We start from the raw sequence: 14101 nt of genomic DNA, 5'->3' as shown, positions 1-14101 counted from the left end.
AATCGGCAGTAACGGCCCGTACAACATTCCGGGTCGGCGGTTCATTTAAGGCTTTTTTCGTTGTTAATATACCAATCGCAAAAGCAAATCAGTGTTGCAGCACTTCCAGGCATAGTATGCAATACGGACAACACCTTTTTCGTTCTGATAGAGGCGTAAGTTTTAGTTGAAGGCGATATAACATCTACCATGTCTGTGCGAGACGTCTGTGCAAAGCTACAACTGTGTCTGCGCGTTGACATGGCAAAATACGAACCGGTAATTACGGATCGGCGTGGCGTAGTGGTAAGATACGGGGATTGGGATCTGTAGGCGGATGTTGAAATCTTCGCGGAGTTTTTTGTTTTACTTTTTTTCTTTTTTTATTGCATTACAACATTCTCTGTTTCTTTCTGTATTGTAAAAATATATAAGGTAGCCAGGCACCACGTATTTCACGCTCAAGAGCAGCATTTCGCACCAGTACCCCGCGCCCAGCGCCTCCCAGTATGCTGCCGCTTTGCTGCGCCTTGCCAGCGTCCCACTATCCAGCGCGCCACACTGGGCCCATAATCAGGCATGGCACTGGGCACTGGATACTGGGTTTTGTAATAGGGTAAGTTCTTTTAATATACAGACACATTCGTTTTTTTTAACCTTAAGGTTCTGCCACTGACGTCTCAGTTGTCGTACTCTGGAGTATGGCTAAAAAGGACATTTTCGTAGCTCTTATTTGTGCGGCTGCATTTATCGGTACAGCATGTCAACAACGACCTTCCACACGAGGAGCCTTGTACTTGGACATTGAACAGGTAATTTTGATTTACACAACGTACTGCAATAATATTTATACCGTTATATACGGCCTTTATTTACTGTGAACTAGGGCTGATATCGTACAAGGGATGGCTCTTGGTCACCAACTTTAACCTCTATTTTACAATTTAGCACCAAGAGCGGACTCGTGGTATATTCTCGATGGAGGTCTAAGGGTCGCAGACACGCTACCTTCAGGGGTGCCTTCAAACGGGCACAATGGCGCTTCATTGGCACATATGTCTGGTGCTGTGCTGAGGCTCAAACCGTGTTAGATACGGACCGCCGAGCACCTGCTGCCGCTGCTTCTTGCCAGGATGCACTCGCAGTCGCAACCACATTCCAAGCTAATGGACACGGCCAACCAAGCGACAGTCAGGCGTTGGCTGCCCTGCTTGGTACCAGGAATCTCTCGATATCGCACTGCGCACCATTGTGTGTCAGCAGTCTTTGCAGATGCGTCGGGTTCACGTCCCCCTAAGTGGGCCTGCCCTTGGATAAGTGGGCCCGAACGTTCACCCCCCTCCGCTTATCGTCTTTCATGATCTACCCAGAAACATGGAGGCCACCGTGACTGCTAGGATCACGTCACGTGCGGGGAATTGAACAACGGAGGAGGGGGGGGGGGAGGGGGGCGGCGCTAGAGACCCCGAAGAGGAAAAGCCTCGTTTCCCTCTGGCGGGAGAAAATAGCATACAAAGCGGCAGTGCGGAGGTGTAACGAGGCCATTCCTGAGACTTAATCTAGCGCTCGATTTGCTTTCGTTCCAATGCCGACAAAAATACGAAATAAACCAAGTTAATTGTTCCTTCGCCAAACATCAGCACTCTTCAGCACGCAACATGATTTCTGCATGAAAAGCGTTTGCGGTTTGCGGACACCGATATGCAAAAAGCAGCTACCGGGCATCATCAAAGAAACAAATGGTGTGTGTAGCGGCATCGTGCTGAAAGAGTTTAGCACCTTGTATCTATGAAGCGTTAAATGTTGGCAACCATTGCAGTGTCATCTATTGTTTCATTTCTGAGCTTGCTTTTGGCTATGTCTACTTACTTCCAAAATAGCGGTGCAGCTAGCAATTACAATAGCAGTCCACTCCCCAGTAGCAGTTTGAGCGTATTCAGCAATTACCACAAAAAGCGCGACGGGAAGTGCAGCACCTGCCTTCGTATCACCGGCCTTAGAGCAGGCGGGATCAAACAATGACTCAAAACAAAGTAAAGCGTAGACACAGATCGCGCTATAAAAAAGCACCATTCGATCAATATAGTATACTTTTGCAGGGAAGGCAGTTCTACTCGCTGATCCTGCATGTAATAAATTAATTACGCAATTTACCGCCCTGAGAAGAAGAAAAAATAAGCTTTATTTAAAGTGCCGGCACTTTGCTTTTAGTGGCCTCAGGTGTCGGCTGAGAAGAAAATTATTTATTTTACATGCGTGCTTCCCTCTTGGAGATTGGTCGGTGACGTATTGGTGACGTATAACGAAATTGCGCAATATTATAAACTAGGCAGACTTACATACCCCCCAGCTCACGAATCATTAACCAAACGGCAGGAGCTCATCTGCAGGAAGCTACAGGTGGGCTCCTTCCCAACAACAATTCGGTATTCATACATTTTTCTAGCAACCTTTACGCCGCAGTGCAAGCTGTGCAGAGCTCCGCGGGACGACCTGTTCCATATACTGTGGGGCTGTCCGAATATACGTATCCGCGGTAGTCCACAGGGCTTGCAAATTACTGCGACGCAGCAGTGGGAGCTAGGCCACACTGCTCAGGTCCAACCCAGATGAACAGGCTTGGTCACGGAGCAGGCAGAGGCCACCGCCAGGGAGTAGGGGCTCCAGGTCGACTAACCGTCGTCGCCTCCCGCATCTGAAGAAACCACGAGCCTCTGGTTTCAATTAAATGTTCTCTCCTCCTCTTCCTCATCTTTGTGGTTTCTGCAGTATGAAGATGAATCCTTCTTCACTAGAGGATATGCCGCGGAACAGCAAGCGCAGGCGCGTTCTTTGCTATATTGCATGGGCCCTCTAGCGAGAGTGGTGCTGGCGGTCACATCACTTGCAGACGCTGCTGTTCAGGCCTTGTCAGCTCTAAAAAAGGGCCTTCGGTGACCGCTTCGTTCATCCATATAAGGAAGTTTTTGAATCTGCGTGGTTCCATCGCCGCATTCAAGAGCCCGGTGAGTCCGTCGACATCTTTTTCACCGCTCCTGTGTAGTATGGTAAAACGCTGCAACTACAGCTCAAGCGGAATAGAAGAAAGGTTTGTGCGCGATCGTTTCATTGTTGGTCTGCGAAATCGGACGCTATCAGACCAGCTTTGCCGCAACCTGAAGTTAATGCTGCAAGAAGCGCTAACTCAAGCCCACCAAGACGAAGACGCCGAGAAGGAACGCGAAAGGCGTTTGCATCCGCGTTTACATCCGCGTTCCGACTGTCCGGCTCGTCGTGTAACTTGCAATTACTGCCGCAAATGCGGTCAATACGAAGTTGTTTGTCAGGAGTAGAAACTAGTTGCCGGCAAACAACTGCGAAAGCCCTCTGCCAGTTCCCTCGAACTTCATGCCGTGCCTGAAACGCACCCGAACACCAAGTTCGTCGATGTGCTTCTGAACGGAGGCTCAGTTTAGTTATGAGGTGGCGTTGGGCGTCGACGAGTGCAGCAGCACCCACATCGAGCTCCGCAATATCCTTGTTTTCGTTGGTTATAGTTCCAGTAACCGACTGAAATTGTGTTTTATCGTCACCGTGAACTCCTACGGAATCCAGTGACACAATCTTTCTGGGCCTAGGTTCGTTTTCGGTGGCTATGGCACCTTGAGAAGTACCAGCCACGCTGCGTCCGAGGTAGCCCGAATCAGGGCAAAGGCGAGGTGGTTGCCGCCGTGCCGCGTTGGTGCAGCGTCCGTCACACGACACAGACGCATCTGGCGTCTCAAGACCTCTCCTCTGTTGCGGCAGGCGACTCAGAAGTACTACACAGGGAATTGCGACAACCGTTCAAACACCGGCAGTCGACGGGCACTTGCTACACTTTTGGGAAGCGCTGAGACGCCTGAGCATACGGTGGAAGAGACAGATACATAAAGCTCATGATCAGGATAGCCCAGCTTGCGCAGGAATCCAATGAGCACGCAGAGCAGCTGCAAGAGAGCAATTGGCTTTAGTTTTGTGATACACTTAAATAACGCTTTGAAGAAAGCGATCATGGGCTATTCTCCGGAGTATGACAGATCCCGCAGAAACAAGGACCACCACAAGCCGAACACTGAAGTTAATCGAACATGAATACAATGGCATGACCAATGCCCTCATTGAGGACATTCAAAGCATATACATAGGAGCGCATGACACAAAATCAAATCAATACAGCTATAAGGGACCCGACAACCACTAGCTGGACGAGCCCATAACAACGGCAGAGCTCTATGCAGCCGCACAATCTCTCCGGAAAAACACCGCACCGGGTCCGGACCAGGGTACGAATGCGATGCTGCGCAACCTGAGCCGGGAGTCACTGAAGCAGCTCACGACCTACTTCAACGATAACGTATGGTCCGAGGGTGGGGCGGTACAGGCCGACTGGAAAGAGGCTACAATCATACTCGTAGCAAAACCGAGTAAACCTAGAGATCTACATAACCTTAGGACAATATCGCTCACGTTGTGCATAGGGAAGCTTCTTGAGAAGGTGATCCAAAGCAGACTGACAAAATACATCGAGCGGGACGGACTTTTTTCTGACTCTATGCCTGGCTTCAGGCCACATGTGTCGGCACAGGACGCCTTACTCATGCTCCGTGACGAAGTTTTGGACCCGCTACAAAACAAGGAAACCAAGATAATTGTGGCATTTGATGTCAAGAAAGCGTTTGAGACAATATCTCATGAAACGATCCTCGAAGGCCTCGAAAACATAGTTTGCTGAAGGAGGGTGTTTCGGTATGTCCTTACATTTCTTCGCGAGAGCAAGGCAACGACTGATTTGGGCAGCACTCGCTCTGACATTTTTGCAATGCCAAATCGAGGGACTCCACAGGGCTCAATCTAGTCACTGCTTCTATTCAACGTTGGGATGAGGCAACTGGACCTAGAACTTTAACAAGAACGAGACCTCGGATGTACAATCTATGTCGATGACGTAATGCTCTGGGCAAACCGGGGTTCCTATGAAGCACACGGGTATGACGTGCGCACCCGAAAAATCCGAGCTCATGAAAGTACGCAGCAAGCATCGTAAGAAAGATACAGTCACAGAACGATTTAACCAAAGCAATAAAGACACAACAGTAAGGCCATCAACAAATATGGATCGCAAGGAGTAAGCACAGGCTGCTTGTAAATAACTGCGCCTAAGGCGAGCATTATTCAAAGCAGTCCTACCAGAAACCTCTCGCACTCTTCGCATCAGAACAAAAAGGCGCTCAAAGTCTGTCAGGGTTTTCGTAAGGAGCACCTCTATTTTGTAAGCTACACCTAAATAATTAAGGAATAATTATATGAAAATCACAATGAATAATTTTCGCACATGCAAAGAGCACCATGTGCACTGAATTGAAATAGTGACATAGCTTCCCGATGTACAAAATTGACATTTTTTGTAAATATTAGATCAGGGCAAAACAAAATATTTATAACGTATTTCATATCATATGCCTCCATACATTTTGCGCTATGAGCATTTCATCTATTCGTTGCAGTTCTACAAAACTCTCGGACACTTATGGATTATAGCGACCGCTACGGCAAATGAGCAAGCGAACACCGCTTGTAAGTTCTATGATGTAACAAGTGTAAACGGTCGTACGGTGTCTTTCCGGCGGATATATTATAAGAACGGAACAAAGTAAGTTCAAGGATTTTCGCCTGAAAGTGTGCATACTATATGGCGCTTTTACAACCTAAACAGGGTGCAAAAAGAGTTGACTGGAAGGCTAAAAGTCGAGGACCATCCTGTAGTAGCAAAACTTATGAATTACAATCATGTTATGAGAGTTTACCCACCAGGTAAGTAGATAGCTAATTTCATCTCATTAGGTTAAATACTTTGAGAAGGTAACCGGTTCATGTAACAGTAAACCTAAAGTAAAGTTTAGCTTGTTCGTTTCCCAATAATGATGGTACGGTACATGGAAACAAATGAACGACCCATCTGATATCTGATATTCGAAAGACGCGATATATAGTGGCTTATAAACTCAGCAATTGTTTAAAGTCACACGCTGACAAAAATTGCACATCTTAAAGTATTGAGGCAAGTGAAATGTTTTTTCCAATACTCCTTGGTGTCGAAGAAGGGCCGAATTCTCACGCAACTTTCTCCCACGTAATCGATTCTTAGCTACAGGACTTCGTTTCGAGAACAGAGTAAGATAGCAATTGAATTTGCCTTAGCATGCACTATCGAAGGCAAGGAGGAAACAAAAATAACCCATCACAGACACTGAAACAAGCTAGTGCGGAGAGATGAATGGTATCATGGTGCATAGAAAGCGTCTTGCATGAAGAATATATTATGTCGGCATTCGCGCGTGTTTCATTTGGAGTCTTAAACACAAGGGAAATAGATTATACCTTATTTGAAAGACCGTGATTCAGCTGTCTAATTTATGTTTTCTTGTTTTACCACGCGATGCTATCATAGATTTGTATCTCACTACTTATGCCTAAAGGCGTTACCGCGAGAAGCTGGCCAGCATGGCAGATGTGCTTACATTTTTTACAGGCCGGCGCTCGCAAACCGGCGATGCGGCTGCGAAAGCGTCTCTTTTTGCGAGATCACCGCGAATTGATACAATGTCGGCTTGCGATTTATGGACTTATGCAAGTATGTCACTCATTTTCTTTTTTTATGGGAAGGCTCCAGTGATATTCCTTAACACGATCACATGACACGCCTCACTTTTGCTGTGGTCGCCTGTTCTGGGGTCTCTAATGACCGCTAAACGTGGTCCCCAAGCCCTCCGGTGACTGGAGACCGTGCGGTGACTACCGTGCCCTCAACAAAGTGACCGTATCGGACCGGCACCCAATCCCACACATTCAGGACTTTACCGCGTTGCTGCCCGGGTGAACAATATTCAGGAAGATAGACCTAGTCAAGGCTTGAAGCTAAACATTTCGACAGAATCATCTGCCTGGTTGGGAAAATTGATTAAGACTTAGAGATTGACTCCAACCAAATAAGGAAATTTACTAGCCCGACGTTTCGGAACCAATTCGGCTCCTTCTTCAGGGGGTATTCTTCGGAGGTGGCGGTGTGCCGCTTTTAAAAGGTCCGTCGTAACAAAGGAGAGGAAGGGGGAGAGAGCGTAAGGTGCGGAGACACTTGACAGGGCACCTGCTCTAGACAGACAAAATAGGTGGTGGTCGAGTCTTGGCACATTCAGAACGCAGCGGGTAATATAAACCGCGTGAAGGGCATTCTTCCTTCTGTGTATGTTCATGGCCTTGCAGACGCGACGAAGGGAAGAAAGGACCCCCCGCTCTAGGTCAGCAACACCAAAACAACTCGTCCCCCCCCCCCCCCCCTGTCTCTCGCCAACGCATTCCCGCGACTAAAGGGCGCCAAGCATCCGTCAACCCAGCCGACCAGCGACGCCGAAGCCCCCCACCCCACCCCCACCACCTATTTTGTCTGTCTAGAGCAGGTGCCCTGCCAAGTGTCTCCGCACCTTACGCTCTCTCCCCCTTCCTCTCCTTTGTTACGACGGACCTTTTAAAAGCGGCACACCGCCACCTCCGAAGAATACCCCCTGAAGAAAGAGCCGAATTGGTTCCGAAACGACGGGCTAGTAAATTTCCTTATTTGGTTGGAGTCAATCTCTAAGTCTTAACCTAGTCATGGCGTTCCGCCAAATCTCTGTCGAACCTTCCGACGTACCAAAGACAGCCATAATAACCCCCTTTGGCATATTTGAGTCCCTCCGGATGCCATTCGCTTTGCGAAAAGCCGCACACACGTTTCAATGACTTGTGGATCACGTTCTCTGTTGTTTGAGCTGCTGTTTCGCATATATCGATGACATCCTCGTCTTCAGCGCTTCAGCAGACGAACACGCACTTCACCAGCGCCATTTTTTCGAATGACTACGGAATTCCGGGCTTGTCGTGAATGGTCCGATGCGTGAGTTTGGCGTAGGTGCTCTGGACTTCTTTGGCCATCGCCTCGATGCCGGCGGTATATCTCCTCCTCCCACTCGCGTGGAAACCATTGTGCAGTTTTCTAGAACATCAACCACTAAGAAACTACGACAATTCCTTGGGCTCGCCAATTATCACCGGCGTTTCATTCCTCGCTGGGCTGTTATCTTGGAACCGCTCTACACTTTCATGTCCCGTAAAACAAGAGCAAACGCTTTTATTTCCTGGACGTACGATGCCGAGACAGCTTTCAGCTTCACCAAGGAAGCTCTCGCCAACGCGACTGCCCTTGCACATCCCAAGTGCGACGTCCTGACGTCATTCAGGGTGGACGCTTCGAACGAGACAGTGAACAGATCTCCCAGCGCCGGAGGAACGCGGATGGCGCCGAGCTGGACGGACGCGTCGCGTCGAGCTCCCGCTTTTTGCTCAAATTGAGTGCGACTTTTGCGAAACCAGTGCCACCGCACCGCGGCATCACGTTTATGAAGATATACGCTTCATTTCAAGACCATTTTCGACCCTGTGAGTTCTTTTTGTGTACTTTCGCGAGAACTTTTGTGCCCGGGGCGGCCGCCACGTCGGCTAACCCTAACGTCGAGTAGGGCCCCGCTAACCCTAACGCCGTACCCGCCGACGAGTTCGCCGCTTGAACAAACGGCGGGGCTCCCGCCGGCACAGAGACTTCTACCCAAGTCTTGCCAACCGCACTACAATGCCTTACGAAGTCACCGGCCGAGAAATCGCCCCATCGGAGGTTTCCGCCAGCAACGGGTGGTGCGACATCGCCCCACGAAGAACGACCAAGCCTAACCTCAACGTCGCCACCAACGTGGCAGCCTACGGCGCCACAACGAAAGCATCCAAGCCCGTGTCGGCCCGTAAAGAAATCATCAAGGCAAGTAGGATGCCCTTACTCCCGCAAAACGAGACCAAAGTAGTAATTCGCATCCGCGGCGGACTGAACATCGCCAAAACCGGACACGTGGAAATTGTGCAGGCGATTCAAGAAGCAGCCGGACTCGAAACGACGCAGTGCGATGGGGACACGATTTGCCCCAACCTCAAACAGAACATCATGGTCGTGAGTTCCCCGCTACCCGAGAATGTCCACGGATATTTGAAAATTCAGAGCATCACCATCGCCGGACAGACGTACGAGGCATCCTCCTACCAGACTGCACCGGACGACACGTGCAAGGGAGTCATTCGCAACATTCCGCTCCACCACACGCAAGAAACGATAACCAGGTCTGTCGTCAACCCGAGAAACCCACTCGCACTGGCGGCGAAGCGCATTAAGGAAACCGGGACGGTGATTGTGGTCTTCGAAGGATACAAAGTTCCCAACCACGTGATGTACGGATGTGCATGGGTAGAGTGCTCACTCTACAGGAAGCAGATCGCAATATGTCAGGCTTGCGGAAAACTGGGGCACCGAGCAGACGTATGCCCCGCACCTGAAAAGCAGACTTGCAGGGGCTGCGGCATTGCAGACCCCGGAGCTGATCACGTTTGCGAAGAGGTCTCTTGCGCGTTGTGCGGCGAGAAACACCCCACGGCCAGCAAGGAATGCAAGAACAGATACCAGGTACGTGGTACGCAAGCGAAGAATCGAGAACAAGCAGGCAGCCATTGCGGCCAAGAAAATTCGAGATAAGGCGACTAGTCTCTTAAGGCACAACGGCGCAGATGCGGCGCAGTTGCCAGACGGACAGCGTGAGCACAGAGGACACTCCAGATCCAGAGGGAGCTCGGGATCCCGATCGGCCAGCAGAGGTCGCAGGAGCCGCTCCCGCACACCCGGGAGCCGAGACCGCTCCACCTCGGGGGTGCGCTTCGCACCCCCGGCCGGAGCCAACAGCTGGGCCCAGCGAGTCAAGGCGACAACGGGATGCCAGGCCTCCGCAACGGCGGGGACGCTGCCCACAAACCGCGGGCCGCTGAGGGACCAATCTCAGGTGAGCTTGCAAGCACGGCCAGAGAATAATGTACACAAAGACATCTTAGAAAGAATCAAAGCACTCGAGCACGAGAACGCTCAACTCAGACGCCCAATGACAGAACTGGCTAACGAGAATAGATTGCTTAAAACGCAAACCAGCAAACCAAGCGCACAGACACAGGATACGCACATGGACACTTCACCCAGTCCGACTCCCCCCAGTGTAGCGGAATCAGAAACGGCTAGTCAAACCCCACCCGCGGGCACACCAGCCACCAAGAAACGCAAGGCCAAGACCACGGAAGGTGAGACGCCTGCCAATGACATAGACGGTAAATTGGACAAGATCCTTAGTACCCTAGGTCAACTCCAATTCGATGTCGATTCGCTCAAGAAGGGTCACGACAGACTAGTAGAGGCGGTCGACGGCCTAACGAGCAGGGTAGAAGTGATGGAGAAGGGCTTCGGCGCCAGGATCGAGGCTCTCGAGAGAACCGTCTTTACTCACTCCACGGCACCTGTCAACCCCCCCGCCTACCCCATGGTCAGAAGGAACAGTGCAACAAGCGATATCGTTACACCCAAAACGGCGGTAAAGTCCGCAACCAAAGTGGAAAGCAAAAATGGAGAAGGCAAATAAGCGAGAACCAGCCGAAAGGCACCAAGCGCAAATTAGCAATCAAGGGAAGCTAATAATCTGGCAATGGAATTGTCGCGGTTTTCGCAGCAAGAAATCGGTCCTGCAACAACACATCAGACACACTACAGACAAGCCGGACATCATACTCATTCAAGAGACCAACACCGACACACCCACCCTTCCGGGATATGAAGCAATTGCTGTTCCACCCACAAAAGCCTGCAGCGGTGTAGCGACGTTTGTTAGTAACACGCTCGCATGGGCCGAGATTGACAGAAGTAATCCGGACAGCAAATGTGAGCACTTGCTCATCGAAGTGTTTCGCAAAGGCAAAAAGGCCAAGAGCATACTAGCACTCCACACATACAGTAGCCCGAACCACAAAACGCAATGTTTCAGACGAATTTTGAAGAAGGCCAGGGACAAAGCCGGAGACAACCCGCTGATTACTGCCGGAGATTTCAACGCCCCAAACGTAGAATGGGGATATGGCGTCACCAGCGCCAAAGGCAGAAATCTTGCCACTGATGCGGAAGAGATGGGCCTCACCCTGATCACGTCCGCGCTCTACCCCACCAGGATGGGCAACTCGGTTTCGAGGGACACCACCCCAGACCTTACGTTCGTCCTCAACGTCGAGAGGGCCACCTGGCATAATACCGGTGAAGACCTCGGCAGCGACCATTACATTGTAGAAACGTCAATAGCAATCGCCTCGAAACCACTCCGAAAGTGGAGATACACGGATTGGGATGCGTTTAGACAGGTACGAAAGGAACGTACCGAAAAGCCCGCTACACTAGAACAGTGGACGCGCGAACTCAAGGAGGACGCTCTCAAGGCGACCAAAGAAATCGAAACGGACGTCCAGGCAATCGGGATGGATGCTAAGCTCGCTCACATGCTGGAAGCAAAAAGATCCATATTGCAGAGATGGCATACTCAGAGACTCAATAGAAGACTCAGGAAAAAGATCGCACTGCTGAACAAGGACATTGAGAATCACTGTGCGGTACTCTCCAACCAACAATGGGACGAAGTATGTGCAAGGGCCGATGGCAGCATGACATCGGACAAAACCTGGAACCTGCTCAAACACCTTCTTAACAAGGGTCAAACCAAGAGCTCCCAGACCAATGCGGCTGACAAGATAGCGAAACGCGACCTCAAAAACTCCAACGAGCAGGAATTTATGGCAATACTTGCCGAAAGATACATGCCACTCTCGAGCAGCCACGAAAGCGACGCCGAAGCACCCGGTTCCCCGTACACGGGAGCGGACAACCCCGACCTCGACGAACCCTTCAACCTGGAAGAAATCAGGACCGTCCTTCAAAACCTTAACGGCACATCGGCCCCAGGTCCCGACGGTATTAGTAACAAGGCCCTTCGTAACTTGGACGAAGACTCCATCCGGTTCCTAGCGGATCGAATCAATCAGGTCTGGGATTCAGGCATGGTCCCGCCGGAATGGAAGCACGCCACTACGGTTCTCATCCCAAAGCACAACAAGCCCTCGGGCGTCGAGAACCTTAGACCCATATCGCTCACGTCGTGCGTGGGTAAGGCGGCGGAACACGCCGTTCACAACAGAATCTCCAGATTCCTTGAAAACAAGGGACTGTTACCACACACCCTCATAGGATTTAGACCCGGTCTATCAACTCAAGACACCATGATTTTAATCAAGCACCAAATCATTGATGACCCCATTAGAAACGCCAAGGCCATTCTCAGGTTGGATCTCGAGAAAGCGTTTGATAACCTATCTCACCAATACATTGTGGACACCATTTCCGAACTCAACCTCGGAGCTAGATTCCACGCGTACGTCAAGTCATTCTTGGATAATAGGACGGCTACGCTCCGATTTGCCGACCTCTCCACGGAGACACTCTCGTTGGGGAGCAAGGGCACCCCCCAAGGCTCGGTCATCTCCCCTATGCTTTTCAACCTTGCCATGGCGGGACTTGCCGAGAAATTCGGACAGATCCATGGGCTCGAGCACACCATATACGCAGACGACATCACTATGTGGGTCTCCAAAGGAACCCCTGGTATGGTGCAGTACATCTTGCAAGAAGCAGTGAACACCGTAGAAGAATTTCTAATTCCTACAGCAATCAGATGCTCGCCTACCAAGTCGGAGCTGCTTGTACGCAGACCCACGCAGAAGGGTCGAAGGCCATATTCAACAGACTTCAATTACAATCAGGAAATTACCGTACGAACCAATTCGGGACACGCCATCCCGTGCGTCGACAAAATCAGAGTCTTGGGTATGATAGTAGAGACTAAAGACGTCAATGCCTCTACGGTTCAGAAGCTCATCACCAAGACTAACAACGCTATCGGGCTCATCAGAAGAATTGCCAATAGACACAGGGGCCTTAAGGAACATAATCTCGTCAAACTCATACACGCGTTCGTCACCTGTCACTTCGCATACGTTGCGGCAATGCTCAATTGGTCAAGATCCGAAAGAGACAGACTCAATGCGCAAATCAGAAAGGTCATCAAGCAAGCCCTCGGCATTCCGACCAGCACCAGCAACGAGAAGCTGGGGCACCTGGGTATGCACAACACCCTGGAAGAAATTGCCGAGGCCCAGCAGCGCGCCCAGCTTGCTAGGCTTTCGACGACGCCTCCGGGGTGCACGATCCTAGCGAAGCTGGGCTTTGCTCAAGGAAACATAGAAAAATACTTTGCGGACCTCCCACGGGACATCCGCGCTAAGATCACGGTCCGACCTATACCCAGAAACGTACACCCCGAAAACAACAGGGGCAGACGATAAGCGAGAGGACAATTCCTCCTTAACCAAGCCTTGGCAAACCGCGAAAGCTCAGCTTTTGTGGACGCGGCGGCATACGCGGGAAACAAAGCTTTCGCAGTGGCGATGGTGGACGGCTGCGGATCCACAAGACATGCAGCCACGGTAATCGCAAGGAAGCCTGAACAGGCTGAACAGGTTGCGATCGCCGTTGCGCTGACCAATGACAATATTTCTCACATCTACAGTGACTCCATAGCCGCAATTAGAGCTTTTCAAAAGGGCACGGTCTGCGCACAGGCTCTAAGAATTGTCACAAAGAAAGAGATTAAGCACCACGTCATATACTGGTTCCCGGCACACTTAGGACCAAAGATCGGCGACGTCCCCAACCTTAACGAGGCGGCACACGAGGCTGCGCGCGTGCTTACAGACCGCGCGGCTTCACCCGACCACTCGGAGAACAAGGACGCCCCCACTACATACAATGAAATCACTAAACACAACTACCTACAACGTAGAGAGTTTAGCACGCCACAACGCATGCTCACTCGAGCTCAAGCGGTTACTCTCAGAATGCTACAAACAGACACATACCCCACGCAAAACAGACTACACCACTACATGCCTGAGCTCTACGACAAGTCTTATTGCACCAACTGTAATACATCCCTTAACGTGTATCATTTACTCTGGCCGTGCTCGCAAGCTCACATAAACTCCGAACCGGACAAGCGCAAGTTTGAAGAAGCAATCCGGAGCGAAGAACTCGCTCCCCAACTCTGGGCCGTCCAGC

At 50.6% G+C, this 14101-nt stretch overlaps 2 protein-coding genes across 11 annotated transcripts in view; both read left to right on the top strand.

Annotated features, from left to right (window-relative positions):
* Window positions 1-14101, top strand: part of LOC125946889 (uncharacterized) — a 790862-nt gene that overhangs the window by 8859 nt on the left and 767902 nt on the right. The gene's annotated exons all lie outside the window — the stretch shown is intronic.
* Window positions 1-14101, top strand: part of LOC125946888 (uncharacterized) — a 985317-nt gene that overhangs the window by 414880 nt on the left and 556336 nt on the right. For 7 of the 10 annotated variants that reach the window (XM_049671056.1, XM_049671057.1, XM_049671050.1 and 4 more), the window contains 4 exons: window positions 643-791; window positions 5505-5650; window positions 5714-5811; window positions 6530-6631. In XM_049671056.1, coding sequence (XP_049527013.1) covers window positions 681-791; window positions 5505-5650; window positions 5714-5811; window positions 6530-6631 — 457 coding nt within the window. In that variant the 5' untranslated portion in view covers window positions 643-680. The remainder of the gene's footprint in view (window positions 1-642; window positions 792-5504; window positions 5651-5713; window positions 5812-6529; window positions 6632-14101) is intronic. The other 3 variants (XM_049671053.1, XM_049671052.1, XM_049671054.1) reach the window with 1 other exon arrangement.

This window comes from Dermacentor silvarum, chromosome 7 (assembly GCF_013339745.2).
Source record: "Dermacentor silvarum isolate Dsil-2018 chromosome 7, BIME_Dsil_1.4, whole genome shotgun sequence".
In the NCBI taxonomy this organism is placed as follows: Eukaryota; Metazoa; Arthropoda; class Arachnida; order Ixodida; family Ixodidae; genus Dermacentor; species Dermacentor silvarum.
Note: the sequence above shows the minus strand (reverse complement) of the source record. Positions and strands in the feature narration are given on the sequence as shown.